The sequence below is a fragment of the Oryzias latipes genome, chromosome 24, assembly GCF_002234675.1.
Source record: "Oryzias latipes chromosome 24, ASM223467v1".
Lineage (NCBI taxonomy): Eukaryota > Metazoa > Chordata > Actinopteri > Beloniformes > Adrianichthyidae > Oryzias > Oryzias latipes.
In genome coordinates this window covers 8964493-8983174 of record NC_019882.2, presented here as the reverse complement: position 1 = coordinate 8983174, position 18682 = coordinate 8964493, and the positions used below count along the sequence as shown (strand labels likewise).

Genomic DNA, 18682 nt, shown 5'->3' with positions numbered 1-18682 from the left:
AAAAGGAAATTACCAGCCAATTAAGTTAACGAAAAAGTAACTTGTCATTTCAACCAGAAAATTTTATGTTTGTAAATCTTACGTGAATGAATCATGTCGATTGTACATAAAAATAATCCATTTAAAAGTTACTAATTTCAATCACGTTGATCCAACATGATACCATTAAATTGGATGCATTAGTAATTGCAAGGAATTGTGGGATACCATTTTCTTTGTCTATCTGGGCAGATTGGGGTCTAAGTGTGAGTTTTTGTCCATGGGTTTTATTGTCTAGCTGTTTTACTCTGTTTTAACTAGTGATTTAAACTGTTATGTTTATTTTTTTTTTGCACCATGAGTTAAAGTTTGGTAGAGGATGATGACCAACCCCCTTGTGTGGCAAACTGTTAATGTTCCAATACTTAACACAGAGTTTGCGGTAATTGAGCTCCTGTCTTGTGATGGACTTTGCTGGGTAATTCATGTCTTTGATGTGAAAATTAAAAGACCCATTGGTTGTAACTTTGGAACAACATATCAATTACAGATGAATAAATAAAATTAAAGAAATAAATAGAAATTCAAGTTAAATAAACTTAATTTACTTAGGTGTGACCAATTGAAGTGATTCAATTAAATTGGATCAAATTTTTTCTTTTTAGAGTGAGCAACAATTTGAATTTAAAGTTGGGTGCAACTGCTCTATTTAAATTGAATCAACTTAAATTTATTAGTTTGAACCTAAATTCATTAAGTTGAGCCAACCTAAATAAATTAAGTAGGACCAACATGATTCATTTTTGTTCAAGTAACGCAATCTAATCATGTGGAAATCCTTTCCATAATTTTTTTATGTTCATTCAAAGTGAACGTTTTTTGAGTGTGCAGTAATCTGTCTCACTAATCTGATTCCAACACAACTGGAAAGCAGAGGACAATCTGTTGCTAATGTCGCACGGTTTTCAAATCTATTCCTCTTGTTTTTCCAGACTGCAGCAGCTTGTTACATTATTTTGCTTTAAATTTGATTAGGGCAGATAACATGTATTTAACATTACCGGTAGTTAAAAAAAAGAAGCATTCTTTATAGTTCATAACATTTGTAGACATTTTGTTTCGGCTGTCTCCCTTCAGGACGTGTTGCGCCTTGAAGCAGAGGTAAAGAACCTCCACGCTGCTGTGGATCAGATTCAGGTCACTCTTGCCTCTCCTGACCTCAACAAGCTCAGCCTCAGAGAGCAGCTCACACAGAGACAGGTAACGATTTTTTCACACATGCAAAACTGCAGTTGCAGAGTGACAGCGTCTAAAATCCAATGTTATTTTTCTACAATAAGCATCTATTAGTGGAAATGGAGAGCTTTAAGCAGCAAGTGGTAGCAGTACAGCGGTGTCAGAGCGCCCTCCGGCTGCCAGAAGAGGTGGTAGCCAGCCTGCCTATCTGCCGCACGGCTCAGACTCTGCAGCAGGAGGCCAGCCAGTTGCAGCACACCACCATCCAGCAGTGCAATATCCTGCAGGTAACATGGGAGGCATCAGGTTCATAAACAAAAAAGGCTTATGGTATTTAGTATATCCATTTTTTGCTCTAAATCTTGTGTTTACACCATTAATAGCTGAGGGACTTGATTTCTGCTGTGTAGTGTCACAACAGGCCCTCTCGGGAATGTGCATGTTTGCCTTCAGCCCCCATCAGAGCAGCATTTTTCTCCAATCTTTTATTCTGGGCTTGCTGACTGCTGCAGCTGAACACAAAAGCTCATTGTTACAGAATACAGCAAAGGTGCTGAAGCAAATCACCTCAGTAAAACCAGAAAAGATGTTCATGTTTTTGTTCGTTTCTGTTTCTGTAAATGTGTCGCCAACACACAGCGTGTTTATAGGAGTAGTGAAACCTGCCATGTTAGTTGTATCATCGGTTCATTTTACCTAAAGTTTCATGTTTCCTCTGATAGGAAGCTGTTGTTCAGTATGAGCAGTATGAACAGGAAGTAAAAAACCTACAGAGATTAATAGAAGAGGCTCATCGCATCATTCAGGACCGGCCCGTCGCCACCAGCAACATACAGGAGCTTCAGGCTCAGATACACCACCATGAGGTAAAACAGGCCCTTTCCTACTTTATTTTTTTATTTTTAAAAGATTATACACATATTAAAGTGTCATCACAAAATATATACATATATTTTCAACATTTTGTAACTTTATACAGCAGTTCTTTTATCCCACTGAATCTTGTAGATGATTAATCATTAAGCAGATACTGGCCTCCTCTGGCTGTTGGCTCAAAGTCCCTCCTGGAAGTTAAAGATTATTAAGTATAAGACATCAAAGAAAAGTTTATTTATAAAGCCCTTTTATTCATAAACCATCCCAGAAGCTGTGCAGCAGTGGACCCCCAACCTTTTTTAGGCCATGGACCGGTTTAATGTCAGACAATATTTTCACAGAGCAGTCAGAACGGGGCTGAAGATGCTGTTTAATTTTTTAAGCTTCTGGTTTTGAAAAAAATCTATTTTTCAAAATAAAATGCTACTATATGAAATGTAGTTTCAAAGACAGGTGTTGATATTTTTATTTTACAGATGATGATGTAAAATATGATGATGATTCAAAGAAGCAAAGCTGATTTGTAAAAGTTGTTTCTGATTTGTAAAACTTGGATGAAGGCCACATTAAATAGATTAATTTAGTTTTGCTGTAGGAAAATTCTTCAATGACCCTTTTACAAGTTTTCACAAACCAGAAATGTATATATTTTATTAAATCTTGAGCTAGTTTATATTTTCTTTGCTATTCAGATTTTGCATTAAAAATCCGATATGAAACAGAAAGCGGGAGTCATTTGCATTTTTCAAGTTTGTTGCACAGTGCTGTAAAAAAAGGAGAAGTTCTGGTGAGTAAAGAAAATATTGCATCTGACGGTTGGACTGTACATTTTGAACAAGGACAAATTTGCTTGACTCTACGCAATATAGGTAAATGACAAATTATTGTATTTTGTGCACAGAGTCAAAGGGGATGTTTCAAATCAGTTTTTCTGTTGAAGCAAATTGTCTCGATGTAACAGTATGGTTACCTTTAAGCTGCACAGGCAGCTGCAACTTCACTGGCTGTTTTGGTCACGTGACCTGATTATCAGCGCCTTGACCATCTGCAGCCGGAAGAGGAGGAGGAGGAGTGGGAGGAGGAGGTGGAGCGCCGCAGCCCTCTGGCTGTTATTTGACACCAGCGCTGCCATTCTCCCTCCTTGTCCAGCCCCCTCTCTCCCTGCAGCTCCTTTTTGTCATGAGAAATCTCCCCTCTGGATTGGTGGAGACGGAAGTGGCAGGAGGAGGAGGAAGGTGGGGAAATGGGCAGTGAGGTCACTTCCTGTTTTTCCCCTGCCATTTGTGTTTGTGTACAAGAGGGAGTGTCTGAGGGATTTTGAACTATTTCACCAAGGGTCGCTGCTTCAACCCCACATCCTGCCCGCTAGCTTCATCACTGATCTGAGTCACGCGCCTCTGCCTCTCTGATTGGTTCAGATGCGCGGCAGAGAGGGAAAAAGAGAAAGGGAGGCAGCGCTTTTCCCTTTCTACACTCTAAAGAAGACCGGTTAGAGAGTAGAATGCGTCTGCTCCACTTCTCTCCCTCACACCAGCACCGCATTCAATGCTGAGCCTTCCCAGCCTTCTTCCTCTCTCTGGATCCACCAGGAACTATTGATCTTCTGTTGTGGACCAAACCATTCTCTCCTGATCCCGGGGGGGTGGTGGTCTTCTTCTGTTTGGTGGGGATGTTTCTGACAGGAGCTGGCTCATAAGATCCGCGGCTACCAGGAGCAGATCGCGTCGCTCCATTCCAAGTGCAAGATGCTGACTGTGAAGGCCAAGCATGCCACGATGCTGCTGACTGTCAGCGAGGTGGAGGGCCTCTCAGACGGCATGGAGGAGCTAAGTGACGAGGAGCTAACCGGCGCCGTGGCAAACGGCATGTCATCTGCTAACAAGCAGCTTCCAGCACACCCCTCTGTTGTCATGGTGAGTGGTGAAGCCGCTTTCTCCCAATCAAATGCCATTTTTTTTGCAGAATGTTATGGCAAGGTAGTGAGGATCTATTTACTTCTAATTCAAGATTTTTTTTTAGAAACAGGATTTTGACACTATTCTAACTTCAGACTCAGATGGGTAATCAGAGACTTGCACATGGTTTTGACCACTACCGAAAACATCTTGTGTGGATTTAGGATGCCTCAGTTGTCTCTTCTTGTAATCCCAGATAGACCAGTCATGTGGGGATCATTGCTCCATAGGGGTCATACCATCTGTTGCATCCCTTTTTAAAAAATCCTTTTATATTTTTCTTTTTAGTTTGCTCTAAGTAAAAGTATCTTTATCTTGATGCCATCTCTCCTATTTGCTGAGAAGTTTCCTAGTCACATCTCTTTGCGGCAGACTTGTCTGATTCTGTCTCTACTCTACTGCATTATCCTTCCTTTTACTCAGGCATAAAAATGAGTAAACCACTGCGCTTCCTTTTGGGTCCTGAATCAGATGTTGCTTTCTTCTCACAGCAGCCCTTAAAAAAAACAGGATATGAGTGCCTGTTTGTGCTCTTGAGTGTTAGATAGAGCAGATTAGTTTCTGTGTCTGCTGTAGGCTACAAACATGCACATCCTGCGTATGTCCTTGATTTCTTGTGGTGAAATGTTGGAGGACGAGATGCTGAAGTTTTGGTGCTCTGTTGCATTGGGTTGCATCATAAAGTCTGTTGAAAGCAGCAGCGTCCCGAGTCAGGCTGAGTTCTGCGCTGCATGCCAAAAACCCAAACCGGCTGAGCTTGGCTCACATTTCAGGCCTGCCTCTCTGCTTAAGCAAGCAGACACAACAACTGCCTCTATTGTTTCCCAGCTCCTGTTCAGATAACAATTTGCTATTTTTGGTTAAATTTGGACTTTGATGCTTCTAGAATCTCCTACTATGTCAGTGGACGTTTTCCTGTTATTCTTACAGAGGTTCTAAAACTGTCTGCTTGCTTTAACCTGTGATTATTTTTTTGATGAAACATCAGATTTTGGGGGGTTTCTGGGTTAAAGGTGTGCCACGTTGAAAGATCTGGGGTATTTTAGATCAACATCAGCTACTTGATCTCATCAGTCAGCTCTCTTTGATACTCAAGCACACATTATCTGGTTAATCTGCGGTGTGCTTTTTGCCTAACTTGCCCTCCTCCGTTAATTTTATGCTTTGTGTTTCCCCCCTCTGTGTTTTGTGTTTCCTCGCCTCCTTGGTTCTGCCATTTCTCCCGTTTGCCCTCCCTCTCCTTGTTTCCTCTTTCCGTCCGCTTCTTTGATACTTTTTGTTTGGGCGCGCGGCACATACCTGGGCTTAGATGACAGCCGGCCGCTGCCACACGCTCCTCTCTCCTGTGACAGAGGAGTCAGGGGAGGAGGGCACCAACAGCGAGGTTTCCTCTCCCCCTGCCTGCCGCTCCCCGTCTCCGGGGGCTCACGCTGACACTCCCCTTAACCAGGTACTGCATACCCCCCCCATGCTGATAGTCTCCAACTCACCCATAGCCTTCATTCCACCACCATCTGCTAAAATGTTTCTCAAAATTTCTATTTTTGTCTTAAGTAATCAGCCAAAAGTTCTTATTGTTAAACTTTAACCATCTTAATTTAGAATACGAAAAGCGTAGTAATTTTTTGTTTTAGTAAAGTCAAATTACATAGGTGCAAAAACACACTCGGATAGAAAAAAAAAATCTGCTTTTATTTTCTAAAAATATAAGAAGGCTTAGGGAAAAAAGTTTCCCTTAAAATCAACACCTTGCAGATCATCAAAATAAACTTTGACATGATTGTTTACTGTATAACCTAATAGATGCCTTCAGTTAAGTCCTTTTGAAAGTGTTAAGTCTTTTTATGCATAACATGAGAAAAATCCAGGTAGAAGTTTACTGTTGGTTTATCTAAAGGATAATGGGCTAAGTATCTATAAAGATTTATTTTCTTTAAATTCTGTCAAAATATTTTGCATCAATTCTCTCAGTCAAACCGGTCTTATCCGAGATGTAGCTCCAAGATTATTTTGTGTTTTTCTGAGCGTTTAATGGTCTGATTTTAAGGGTAAATTTGTCCAAACATCCACTTACTGGAAGATTGGGAAACATATTTTCAATGTCTACTGCTTGAAAATGAATGCTAAATTAATGCTCTTTACCCACGTTTTTTACTTTTCTCTATTAAAATAAGATTGGCACAGTAAAAAAAATGGTTAAACATGACCTAATTTTATAAATGAGGTATTTAATTTCAAGTAATAAAATAGGATTTTAGTTATGTATTGACATATTTAAATTAATTAGATTTGAAATTCCCGTATAATCTATCTCTTAAGGTGGAATAGTTAATCCTGCACTTCTTTATTCATCTCCTTAACCTTTAAAATCTCACCCACACCCTGTGAGTTTGACATTAGATTTGCCTTCTTTGCTTTTTCTTCCCATCCTCATTTTGTTGCATTTCTAAGCTGTTTAACTTTTACATCAGTTGTGCCTTGGGTCATATGTTGGATGAGAATATATCGTATTCAGAAGTGGGAAGAAGCATTTTTGTTTTTCTGTCATCATCTGGGTTTGTGTTGCTGTTTGTTTGTTTTTTTTTAGATTCTCCCAGAGGTCAGTTGCTAAAAGAAATACTAAAGCTAACGAGATGAAAACATTTTCAATGATCCCTGAGAAGAAATCTACAGATAAAACATCAAAGGTCTAAATTTTCAGCCTTTAAGTTTTGATGAGGGGTTGAATCCCGAAGAGTTTTAATTAAAATATTGAAATGAACACAAAACCGACAAAAAACAATGTAAAAGATGATTTTGCTTTGCAAGTTTTTACTGCCTAACAGTATTTTGCACAACCTGCAGTCACTTCTAATGGGTTGTTCTGCTCCAGGGTCGAACTGGACTAAGCCGAGCTCCCCTTCAGGAACTCTACGACCCGTCGATGGAAACCAGCTCTGCTAACTTGGATGACCTCCAGAGATCCTGGGAAACACTCAAGAATGTGGTATGATAGATCCTCAGCTTCATTCAACTAATTCTCGTTGGGAACGAATTCTAGAAATTGGTAGAGTTAGCCAAAAACTGAGACATACTTTATTTTACTCTGAGCCATCTTGCATTTCTATTTTCCTTTCTTCTTCTGCGCCACAGATCAGCGAGAAGCAGAAGAGCTTGTACGAAGCTCTGGTGAGGCAGCAGCATTATCAGGAGTCCCTCCAATCCATTTCCACCAAGATGGAGTCTATTGAGGGGGCACTTAATGAGAGCCTGGAACCCAGCAAAACTCCAGAGAGTCAGATGGCTGCACACCAGGTGAGGACATGTGTGGGAAGCTGTTCCCTATCAGTCTGGGTGTTGCACTTGAATCCGTGAGGAAAAACTACAATCATCCTTTGTGCGAGTACAAAGACGACAAAAGAACAAGACGTCTGTGCGAACACAGAGCATGATTGAGGGGGAAGATACTGTGCTAGTCTGTATGGTCACCGTTGCTATGCCAACTTCACAGTTCCTCTTTGGTGTCGTTCTCTAGAGTTTAGAAATCTTCCTTTCCTTCTGTAGTTTTCACAGTTTTTTGGGGTGGCTGGGTTGTTGTTTTTGTTGTCAGCTCTTACTCATGTCCACTCCTGGTGTGCACAGGCTCTGATGGATGAGATCTCGATGCTGCAGGATGAAATTGGCGAGCTACAGGCACGTTTCTCTGAGGAGCTTACAGACAATGACGGCGATGGGGAAGCTGGTGACCAACTGGCTCTGCAGTCCACTCTCACTGTCCTTGGAGAAAGGATGGCTACCATTCGGATGAAGGCCTCTGGGAAACGACAGCTGCTGGAGGTGGATGCCAAAACATCATCAAAAGTTTTCATGTCTTCTTGCAATGTTTGGATTTCATCGTCGATCCCCGGGAGTTTAACCCGTTTGTGATGCCGACGGCAGGAGAAGCTGAGCGAGCAGCTGGAGGAGCAGCGGCAGGAGCAGGCTCTTCAGCGGTACCACAGCGAGGCAGAGGAGCTCGACCACTGGCTGCTCAGCACTCGCGCCACCCTCAGCTCTGCTCTTCAGCTCCAAAACGCAGACATGGATATGGAGGAGCAGCTCATTGATTGTCAGGTCCGGCTGGAAATTCTTTTTTCTCACAAGACTTAATAATATTTTATCAGCTAAAATCTGTAGCTTGTTTGTCAACATTTTTTTTTCCAAACTTACAATACAAAATTAAGAATATTTCGTTTTTGTGGTTTGTCTCTGTTTTGCATTATTTGTATCTTGCTTCTGTATTTTTAAAATAAATCGAGTGACATCATTGATTCAGAAATAACACCTCTCCTCAGATTCATTCTGCATATAATTTTCTTACTATTGCTATCCTGTTTTTTTAATAACAGTGGCCCTCTGAAGCTCTGAGTTTGCAGGATCTTTAGTGAACAACAAAATGTTTTGAACCATAACTTACCAAAACTGTGCAAACATTTTGGACTGAAATCTGACCCTGTCTTTGCTCTGAAAGATTTGTCTATTTGTCACTTTTATCTTCTGAATTATGAGGAATCCGATTAGATGTTTACTTTTATTCTTGTTGCTTAAAAAGTCATTCTTCCCTTCCTTGGAATCTTGAAACAAAAAGTGTTATATATTTTACATATATTCAATAAAAAATCCCTCTTGTTTTTGCAGAACATGCTTTTTGAGATTGAGCAGAAAGTGGTCTACCTGTCGGAGCTGTCCGTCCACAGCGAGAGTTTGCTGTTGGAAGGTCGTGCTGAAACCAAGGAGGAGGCGGAGCAGCTGACCGTTAAACTGCATTCGCTCAAAGACAGCCTGCTGGAGCTGCAGCAGATGCTGCAGGACAAACAGGTGGACATACAGGTGTGATTACAAGCTTTTTCTTCCCCAACATCCAAACCGAATGTGTCCTTTTCCTTTTTTTGAGTACATTTTTATAATTAGAATCGCTGCAGTCTGTGAAATACTGAAGATTGTTTCCTCCAGGGTTCGCTGCTGGAGCAGGAGGACAGTGAGCCAGACTCCTCTCTGTCCCAGAGTCCTAATGTCCAGGACTGGCTGTCTCAGGCGCGCTCCACTCGCACACAGCAGCAGCACGACCAAATGCTTAAACAAAAGGTGGGATTTTACACTGATTTTTACCCCATAAAACCCTGGAAAAAGATTTCTCTTCAAATGCTACCCCTTTATTTGCCAGAACACTATTTTTATTTGTAAATTGCAATCTATTCTTTGCATTATAGACCATTTCTTCGAAAATGACCTCATTTTTATCTCATTTTAAAACTTGCTACAAGTTAGTTTTTCATATTTTATTACATCTTACTATCAAAAATTCTTTTTCAGCAATTTTTCTTTCCATTTACAGTGCTTTTATTAACAAAATTCCATTGGTTAAAGTGCTAAAAGTCTGTTTCTCGATAGGAGCTTCAGGAGCAGGTGGCAGAGCAGAGGAAGCTGCTCCAGTCTGTAGCCACCGCCGGAGAAGAGATCTTCAACCAACAGAGCACACCGAATGGGGACAGGTACAGTAGATACACTCCACCCTGCATTTTTACAAACTGTGTTCACATAACTGACACATTTTGATTTTAGCGCAATTCTACATAAATATTTGCACACAAAAATCTTCCCCTTTTAAATAAAAATTCTGCTTATTTATTGGAAACTCGCCTGTCTCCTTGCTGCAGTGAGATGATGGTACCTGGGGGAGTGTTACTGGAATCGGAGACCTCCTCTCCTGTGGAGCAGCTGAGACAGAGGTGGGAAAACCTGAACAAAGATCAGAGCACCAAGCTGCAGCTCTCCCTCAGCTCCTTGGAGCACGACCAGCACAGCCCTGTAAGCACACAGGAGATATGCTTTTCTCTGTCAAAAATTGGTTTTTTTAAAGCCTTTTTTCACTATAGGTGTTTTTTCTGGAGCTAATGTGTTCCTTGTTATCATTCCTTTCCTTTTTTTTGGTACACAGGTCCTTTACCGCTCCCGTCTGTCCAGCCCTGGTGGGGTTTTGAGAAGTGAAGCTACTAGCCAAGACTCCCTAAAAGGGTTGTTTGAAGCCTGCTGCTTGACTCTAGACAGAATTAATGAAGAAGTAAAGCACTAAAAACTACTTCAAATTCATTCTAAACGTTTTGGATTTTGTTCTGCCTCCAGTTCACCTACTTATTGTTGTTTTTTTTGTTCCTGTTCATTTGCAGGCAGCCAGCAGCGAGGGGAAGCGGGCAGCATCTTTTAGAGAGGCCACAGTCCAGCAGGATCTCTATGCTGCCGTGTCAGCAGCCTCCTCCTGGTTAGACACTACAGAGAATCATCTGCTCTCTGGTCCAGTGCTGCTGTCAGAGGACACTCACACTCAGCTCACACACTTAGAGGTAAGACCAGACAACATCCAGTCTCTGTTTTGTTCACTTTTTTCCCCATAAAAGAATCCCTTTTAATCCTAATTCAATTGTGTTTTTATTGTTCAGAGTCTAAATAAACAGCTAAAGGAGATGAGCAGAGAAGTAAAAGAGTGTAGGGACTGGCTGCATGGAGGAACAGGCAGAGTGTGGGGTGCAGAGGAGCGTACCCTGATTGAGGACACCCTGGAGGGGCTTCAGGAGAGGATGGGCCTGCTGGACTCTGTTCTGGAGCAGCACTGTGACAGCATCAGGGACAGCCTTCAAGAGCACACAGTCTTTCAGGTAAAACAAAAAGTTTTCACCGCTAAATGTTATTGCGATTCATCTCTTCAAATGATTTGATTATTCATTTTATTTTAAACATTGTCGTTACCAGAATGAACTGAGGATGCTGTTCGTGGCTCTAAATGAAAGCAAACATCAGCTGCTGCAGAAAATGGCAGGAATGACAGACAGACCTGCGTCCAAACAGTTAGAGGTGCGTTTATATGAACTGCAGACTAAAACTTTAACTACAGAAGGTTTCTACAAGAAGCATTCTTATGAATCTGTGGCGTTCTTTGCAGACTTTAACTGAAGTTGATGACAGCTTGAGGGAGTTTGAGCTGAAAGTGGCTGAGTTAAGGAGCACAGCAGATAGACTCCAGCTGGATCAAACCTCCAAGCAGGAACTTCTCAAACTACAAGTAATTGGGTTTTTTTTGTTTCCTATTCCAAGAATATTATACCCATTTCTAATTATTTGGTGGATGTTTTTAGGACACCTATGAAGAGCTGGTGCTCATGGTGGGCTCCAGGCGTAGCAGCCTGAACCAGGGCTTGTCCCTGAAAGCTCAATATGAAGCTGCACTTCTGGATCTCACTGAGCTGGTTGACACGGCCCAGGACAAGATGGCCGCTGACCAAAAGATGGCAGTGGCTTCTGTCATAGAGGTCCAGATGCTGCTGGATAAACACAGAGTAAAGAGGATGAGTTATTTCTATAATCTCGTTTTGCGCTTATGGCCTTTTTTCTTTCTGTAGGAGTAGAATTTAATGTTTTAACTTGTCAAACGCAGGAGTTTTTCCAATTCTTGGAACGCCACATGATCCTCACTCGGACATATTTTAGTAAAGTGTCTGGCCTGGTGGCGCAGAGGGAAAGCCATGCCCTGGAGGAAACGATGACTTCAGCTTTTAATGTGCTCAAACAAGCCCACAAAAGAGGAGTTGAACTGGAGGGCATTCTGGAGGTCAGAATACATCGAATGTATTATTTGTTTTCATCTTGATCAGTTCAGATGTAAAATGTATAACGGATTCTTCCTTTCAGTCATGGAGAAGGTTTGTGGAAGACTATCAGGCTCTTTGCAAACAACTGGAGGCTGTGGAGAGTAGCATCCCCACTGTGGGTCTGGTTGAGGAGACCGAAGACAGAATCACTGAAAGGATCAGTCTTTATCAGGTCAGCATCTTTAAACAGACTCATCCAGAAATAAATCCATCCACGCAGGATCAGCGTGTCACGTTAACCATCTCCCACAGCGCCTAAAGGCGAGCCTTGCAGAACACCAGCCCCAGCTGTACCAGGTTCTGGAGGAGGGAAGGAGGCTTCTTCTGTCGGTCAGCTGTTCAGATTTGGAGAGGCAGCTGACTCAGCTAGGAGATCACTGGCTCTCATCCACAACCAAAGTCAACAAGGAGCTGCAGCGCCTCGACTCAACGCTCAAACACTGGAGCAGGTCTTGTTCAAACCGTCAGATTAGTTTGAAATATGAATCTACCTGTTTTAATAACGTCCCATAACCGCGCTTTCCTCCCGTGTTATAAAGGTATCAGTGTGAGTCAGCAGAGCTTAGCCACTGGTTACAATCAGCTTTAGTCAGACTGGAGTTCTGGACAACCCAATCTGTGACAGTGCCTCAAGAGCTGGAGACAGTCAGAGATCACCTCTGTGCCTTTTTGGTCAGCTAAGTTCCACCAGCGATGTCGATGATGTGAAACACCTCATATTCTGCTGACATCTGCAATTTTGTTTTTTTTCTCAGGAATTTTCCAAAGAAGTGGATGCAAAGTCGTCTTTACGCTCGTCTGTGCTGAGCACGGGAAACCAGCTGCTGCGGCTGAAAAGGGTAGACACAGCTGGTCTGAGGACAGCACTGAGCCAAATCAACACTCAGTGGGCAGAGCTGCTGACTCACATCCCTGTAGTGCAAGAAAAGCTGCACCAGGTCTGATTCGTCTTAGATTTTAAAACATATTGTTAAACACAACAATAAAAAGGAGAAAGCATCTATATAGTCTCACTCACAAAAATACATTTCAAAACAAAACATGTTGTTTAGCAAATATCCTAACAGAGTAGCTGAGATTTTACCCTTTTATTTATCATACTTACATTACAGATGCTTTTTCGTGTGCACTATCCCTGGGAAACTCCATAAAACGTGTTTTTTTTTCCTGCAGTTGCAAATGGAGAAGCTGGCCTCCCGACATGCCATCACTGAACTCATGAGCTGGATCTCGCTCATGGAGAACATCATAGAGGAAGATCAGGACAAGATTTTGAGCGCTGTTGGCTCTGATGTGGTCCAAAATTTCTTGCAGAAGTATAAGGTACAAAACACATCTATGTATGCCTTCCTCTTTTAACTTGTGGCATCCTCATTACCAACCCATCCAATCTATGTTTGCCAGGGTTTTCGCATTGATCTGACCTGTAAGCATTTGACGGTGGACTTTGTGAATCAGTCAGTGCTGCAGATCAGCAGTCAGGATGTAGAGGGAAAGCGCAGTGACAAAACAGACTTTGCAGAGAGGCTGGGAGCTATGAACAGAAGGTGGCAGATACTGCAGGGTCTCATTGCTGAAAAGGTGCAGTATTCTTCACATATCATCATCTTTCTTTTATGAGAAATCTTTATTAAAAATCCACTTAAACACTTGTGTTTCCTCAGATTCAGCTTTTGGAAGGACTTGTGGGAAGTTGGGTAGAGTATGAGAACAGTGTCCAGGCTCTGAAGACCTGGTTCACACAACAGGAAGAGAAACTAAAAAAGAAACACAGGATAGAGGATGTAGCATCTGTGCAGAATGCACTCAAAGAATGTCAGGTACAGTAAATGCACTGCAGGCTCAAGCACAGTTTGTTTTGTTAAAAAAAAATGTCTTCATCATATTTTATTTCTGTCTCAGGATTTGGAAGAACGGTTGAAGGAAAAAGAGAAGGATCTAGAGAAAGCTGAAGAAAGAGGGAATACTCTCATTCAGGATAAGAAAGGTGCAGCCTGTTCTGCTGTGAAGGAGACCCTGGAGGGACTCAACAGCTCCCGATCTCGTCTGGATCAAATGGTGAGTTTCCCATAACTTTTACAAAGCATCCTGAATTTTGCCTCTCTTACACAGTTTTCTTATTTTTTCCCGTCAGATAAGTCAAATAAAAGTGAACCTGCGGTCCGCACTGGAGCAGTGGACTTTATACGGACGAGCTTCAGAAGAAATTAACGGTTACCTAATGGAGGGTAGATATTCTGTCTCCAGGCTGCACCTCCTTAACGGGTCTTTAGAGGCGGTGCAAGAGCAGGTGGAAAGTCTGGAGGTACGTGGTGCAGAAACGAAGGAAACTGCCTCGGTTTGGAAAAGAAACGTAAACGTGCATGTCTGCGGAAAACAGAGTCTGCAGGAGGAGATGGAAAAACAGGAGAGCAGCCTGAGGAAGTTTGGTTCTGTAACCCACCAGCTGTTAGCCGAGAGTCATCCTTCTGTGGCAGAAACCCTCAACAGTGCTCTCCAGGATGTCAACATCAGGTGACACCCTACTTCAGCAATAACTTTATCCTCTGTTTTTTTTTTTAAATTCTATTTAACCTTCTACTATGTTCCTCTTAAGGTGGAACAATCTTCTTGAGAACATCTCAGAGCAGCTCAAAAGCAGTAAGGCTTTGCTGGTGTTGTGGCAGCACTACCAGTCATTGTACAGCCAATGTTTGACTGCAGTTCAGAAGCAGGAAGAGCGTGCCGACCACTTGCTGAGGAGTGCCACCGACAAGGAAATCACAGAAGAGGAGAGTGGTGCCTGGATACAAGAGTGCAACGTGAGAGCTAATTTCCTAGATGAACAATGTTTTAATGAAATTAGATTTTTCCCCAAGATTTTTTTAATCTTCCAGAGTCCAGAGCACGCATAAAATGTTCTTTGCATTCACTTTTTTTCCTCTAAAGAAATGAAAATAAGCCTCTTAACTGCCTGTCAGCCCACTGTTAGGGTTCACAAAGCCCACATTCCTGCTGCTGAACGCTGAATGCACCCCATCCTTTTGTGAGCTGGATTTCAAGATCGTAGTTGAGTCCAACAAAAGGCTTTTTTTTACAGAGGACTGCAAAGGCAAAGACAGACCCCTGATTTACACTACAGGGGTCCCGGGGCCAAGCGGAGCATGACCAACCCTAATGTCTTGGAACACATTTTCTAAATGCTTCAAGCAGACAGTTATTTTGACTGCGCTTTTATCAGATAAAGTCTATGAGAATTCAACCTCTTCCTGTCTTTTTGCTTGTTAAAATCCACACAGGTTTATTTTTGTTCTTACAGACAAGTTTAGAAAAAAAGTGACACTACCCTTGAGAAATTCTGGTGTCTTTCTGAAGCTTCTTTGAGGGTTGCTGACTGGTTCCTTTGTTATGCAGGCCTGCCTCAGCGATCAGGGCTTGGTGCAGCAGTCCCTCCAGCAGCTGCAGGCGTTAGGGGAGCAGCTGAAGAGTCAAATCGACGCCTGCTCTTCTGCATCCCTCAAATCAGACCAGCTGTCACTCAGTCATCGCTTAGCAGCTCTTGAACATGGCCTTCACAGGCAGCAAGAAGTACTTCTGGTATGGATGCAGAAATTGTTGAAGTGGACAATAAATATAACCCGATATTTAACATTTTTGGAGAGGCCTCATCTTTGCTGTGTCTGTTTCTAGTCTGGATCTCAAGCCTGTGAAGGTTTCAAACACCAGATGGATGGATTAATTTGTAAGGCAAAGGAGGCTGAGGAGGTTCTTAAAGTGCCCGACCCTGTGGGTTCTCTAGACACCACTGTCCTCCAAGCAAGTATAGAACAACTGAAGGTGCCTATTCTCAAGCCTTTGCCTCCCCTATAAAAGCCAGATTCTTTGGTTTAGTCCTAACCCTTCCCAAAAAAAATGTGGTCTTGTTTTTTTAGGTGCACCTATTGAAGCTGAGCAGTCTGTCTCCAGATCTTGAGCGCTTGAACGAGTTGGTCTACAGGATACCTGTCAGTGACCGAGATGTTAAAAGGCTTCAGAATCTTAACAGATCTTGGGCATCTCACACTGCTCACCTCACCGAGAGGTTAAGGTAACACCAGCCTCCATATTTCATCACCAGATGTTCAACATTTGTGGGAATAAATCTCACAAACTAAAAACATTGTTACCTTAGATTCAACTGTTGGATTGATGTGGTCAACCAGCTCACAACCAATGCTTACTGAGTTTTGTGTTTCTTCAGTAAACTACAGTTGCTGCTGCTCCAGCAGCAGACTTTCCTTCAAAAATGCGAAGCCTGGATGGATTTCCTCTCTCAGACCGAACAAAAGCTTGGGTCCGAGATTTCGGGCAACTACCAGAGTCTGCTGGAGCAGCAAAGAGACCACGAGGTCAGGGGGGTCGCTGTGCCTGTGAGCATGCTCACTTCCCATAATTGTTTGGAGCATTTTCTTATTCTGGTCTTCCTGCAGTTGTTCCAAGCTGAAATGTTCAGCAGGCAGCAGATTCTTCACTCCATCATCAGCGACGGGCATCGTTTCTTGGACCAGGGACAAGTGCATGATGGGTAAAAACAACACTGAGTGTTACATTGTAATGTGCAATAATGATTACTGAAATGTTTAAATTACAATCAATAAGCTATTGATTTTGTTTACTTGATCTGCAATATGTAGCAATCATTTCTGGTTTAATGTTATCATGTGTTCTAATGATAATCAATTATTATTACATATCGGTACCGTTAATGTTTACTGAAATTATGAATGAATGTTTTCTGAAGATCATCAATCATTAGTAGGCACTGGATTTTGTTACTTCAAGAGAATCTATCTGATCAGAACTGGATTTAAAACCCTGTAAAACTATCAAATGAATGAACGCAGTAGGGGTGGGATTATATAAGCTTGCTTCTTCCCACTCCTTTTCAAGCAATAAATCAAACTCTACTTATACTTCAGTTAATGATCACTGTATTTAATTAAGCAAATGTGATTTAAGTGACATTTTTGTTTTGTTTTCTGTCTTTTAAATCTATGCATTTCATTATTTCTGTAATGAGTTTGATAAATATGTGTAAACTCTGTTGCTTTGACTACAATGCTTGAAATAAATCAATCAAATCAAATCAAAATCAAAAACAACAAAAAAAATGCAAGAAAATGAAAGAACAAGAAAGTGGTTCAGATTTAAAGTAATTCATTCTGATTCAAATCAACAGCGATGACTTCAGTGTGAAGTTGGCTTTGCTGAGCAATCAGTGGCAGTGTGTGATACGGCGAGCCCAGCAGCGGAGAGGCGTCATTGACAGTTTAGTGCACCAGTGGCAAAATTACCAGGAGATGGCGGAAAAGCTGCATCGAAGGCTGCAGGAAGTGACTCATGACACAGATCTGCACAGGCCGGGGGAGCCCGTTTCACTGCAGCAGGCCAGAAACCTGATGGGTCAGATCCAGGTAAGCTAAAAGGGGATTAGGATGTTTTATTTAAATGAGATAATTTATATTTGTTTCAATAATCCCTCCCTCCGTTTACCTGTCTCCACTGTGCTCTTCGCTTCTCCAGCTCAGAGAAAGAGTCCTTCAAAGGCAGCATGGAGTTTACATCCTGACTGTGGAGGCTGGCAGGAGCTTGCTGCTGTCAGCTGATGTCAGAGCAGAGTGCACGCTGCAGACGGAGCTCATGGAGATTCAGGAAAAGTGGAGGCACTCCCACCATCACCTGGATCAGCAGAGGAAGGAGCTACACAGCATACTGAAGGTCCAACTGCTGAAAGAAACTGCTGAAACATTCCGCATGAACTGCAGTGTTAATCAGACATCCTCCAGCAGGTTTATGCAGCTTACTTCTTGTGCACATATGCTGCAGGCTGAAGAGATGCTTTAGAGGGCACCGAAGGGCATCTGAGCATTTAATGAGGCTGACCCATTATGCATGCTGGTCACTGAAGCCAGGTTGTGCTGTTAATTATGCAACACTGCACCTTAAAGCCCTGAAACGGCACATAAACTGTTCTCCTGGCCTCGTGTGGACAGCCTCTCTGCACTCTTAAGCACAAATGCATAAAGCTGGGAACAGAAATGCTACCCCAAGGCACTGTCCCTGCTTCTGCTGCATCGTAAAAGCTCCGATAGTCCCTAAGTCAGACTGAATGACGCAGTTCAGAAGATGGATCCAGACATTTGTTTAGACTGTTGGTTAAAAAATGCTGCAGCTTTTGCTAAATATTACCACATTTTATCCTGAACTGGACAAAGACTGCACTCTGGAAGAGCGTAACCACCTTTTTCTTTCTTACGGTGCTGCTTAAAGGTCCAAACTAAAGTAGGTCATCTCTTGTATATCAAGTGATGTTTGACTTGAGCTCTTTTGACAAGTCCTTCTAGGTGATAAGTGTCATTTCAGTGTCATTTGGTGATGCAGTTGTTGCTGCAGCAGCTTTAATTGGCACTTTTGTGTGTTTCCGAAAAGCCTGACTGTGTTTTTTTTCCTGCTTTGTGTGTGTTTTTGTAGAGCTGGGAACGATGTGAGAAAGGCATCGATGTGTCTCTGGAAAAGCTGAGGGCCTTTAAGAGGAAGCTGTCCGTGCCGCTGCCTGAGCATAACGAGGAGCTGCACTCAGAACAAATCAGATGCAAGGTGGGACAAAACATCTACATTTGACACTCAAAAATGATCTTTTTTATATTCAAATAATTATTTGGCATCATGTTTACTTGCTTTCAAATGCCCAGAAAGGAAGACTTGTCTTTCTGTTGCACATTTCATCTCACTGCGAGAAAAACAGATAAACAGACAGATTAGTAGGAGAAAGAAACAGCTATCTATTTGCACTTGGATGACTTTCCTCTTCAGTGTTTACCCTATTTTTTTCTGCAAAAGTTTCCTTTATTTGCATTTTTTAATCATGTTTAAAAAAATATGATTTTTCAAATGCAATTTTATATTAGTTTTTTAGTCCTAGAAAATTCATTTATTATTTGTGCAAAATATTTAAAA

At 42.0% G+C, this 18682-nt stretch overlaps 1 protein-coding gene across 6 annotated transcripts in view; it reads left to right on the top strand.

Moving 5' to 3' along the window:
- The window catches only part of LOC101167089 (nesprin-1), a 105069-nt gene that overhangs the window by 74273 nt on the left and 12114 nt on the right, over positions 1–18682 (top strand). For 5 of the 6 annotated variants that reach the window (XM_023953156.1, XM_023953157.1, XM_023953155.1 and 2 more), the window contains 39 exons: positions 1117–1239; positions 1320–1502; positions 1938–2081; positions 3774–4004; positions 5356–5496; positions 6919–7032; positions 7179–7340; positions 7668–7862; positions 7965–8138; positions 8703–8894; positions 9018–9149; positions 9456–9556; positions 9722–9872; positions 10003–10125; positions 10232–10405; positions 10502–10717; positions 10812–10913; positions 11002–11121; positions 11195–11395; positions 11494–11667; positions 11748–11879; positions 11960–12156; positions 12247–12379; positions 12463–12645; positions 12881–13030; positions 13112–13288; positions 13372–13527; positions 13610–13765; positions 13842–14012; positions 14088–14221; positions 14304–14508; positions 15101–15283; positions 15377–15523; positions 15619–15773; positions 15927–16074; positions 16156–16250; positions 16905–17139; positions 17249–17443; positions 18197–18322. In XM_023953156.1, coding sequence (XP_023808924.1) covers positions 1117–1239; positions 1320–1502; positions 1938–2081; positions 3774–4004; positions 5356–5496; positions 6919–7032; positions 7179–7340; positions 7668–7862; positions 7965–8138; positions 8703–8894; positions 9018–9149; positions 9456–9556; positions 9722–9872; positions 10003–10125; positions 10232–10405; positions 10502–10717; positions 10812–10913; positions 11002–11121; positions 11195–11395; positions 11494–11667; positions 11748–11879; positions 11960–12156; positions 12247–12379; positions 12463–12645; positions 12881–13030; positions 13112–13288; positions 13372–13527; positions 13610–13765; positions 13842–14012; positions 14088–14221; positions 14304–14508; positions 15101–15283; positions 15377–15523; positions 15619–15773; positions 15927–16074; positions 16156–16250; positions 16905–17139; positions 17249–17443; positions 18197–18322 — 6231 coding nt within the window. The remainder of the gene's footprint in view (positions 1–1116; positions 1240–1319; positions 1503–1937; positions 2082–3773; positions 4005–5355; positions 5497–6918; positions 7033–7178; positions 7341–7667; positions 7863–7964; positions 8139–8702; positions 8895–9017; positions 9150–9455; positions 9557–9721; positions 9873–10002; positions 10126–10231; positions 10406–10501; positions 10718–10811; positions 10914–11001; positions 11122–11194; positions 11396–11493; positions 11668–11747; positions 11880–11959; positions 12157–12246; positions 12380–12462; positions 12646–12880; positions 13031–13111; positions 13289–13371; positions 13528–13609; positions 13766–13841; positions 14013–14087; positions 14222–14303; positions 14509–15100; positions 15284–15376; positions 15524–15618; positions 15774–15926; positions 16075–16155; positions 16251–16904; positions 17140–17248; positions 17444–18196; positions 18323–18682) is intronic. The other variant, XM_023953158.1, reaches the window with a different exon arrangement.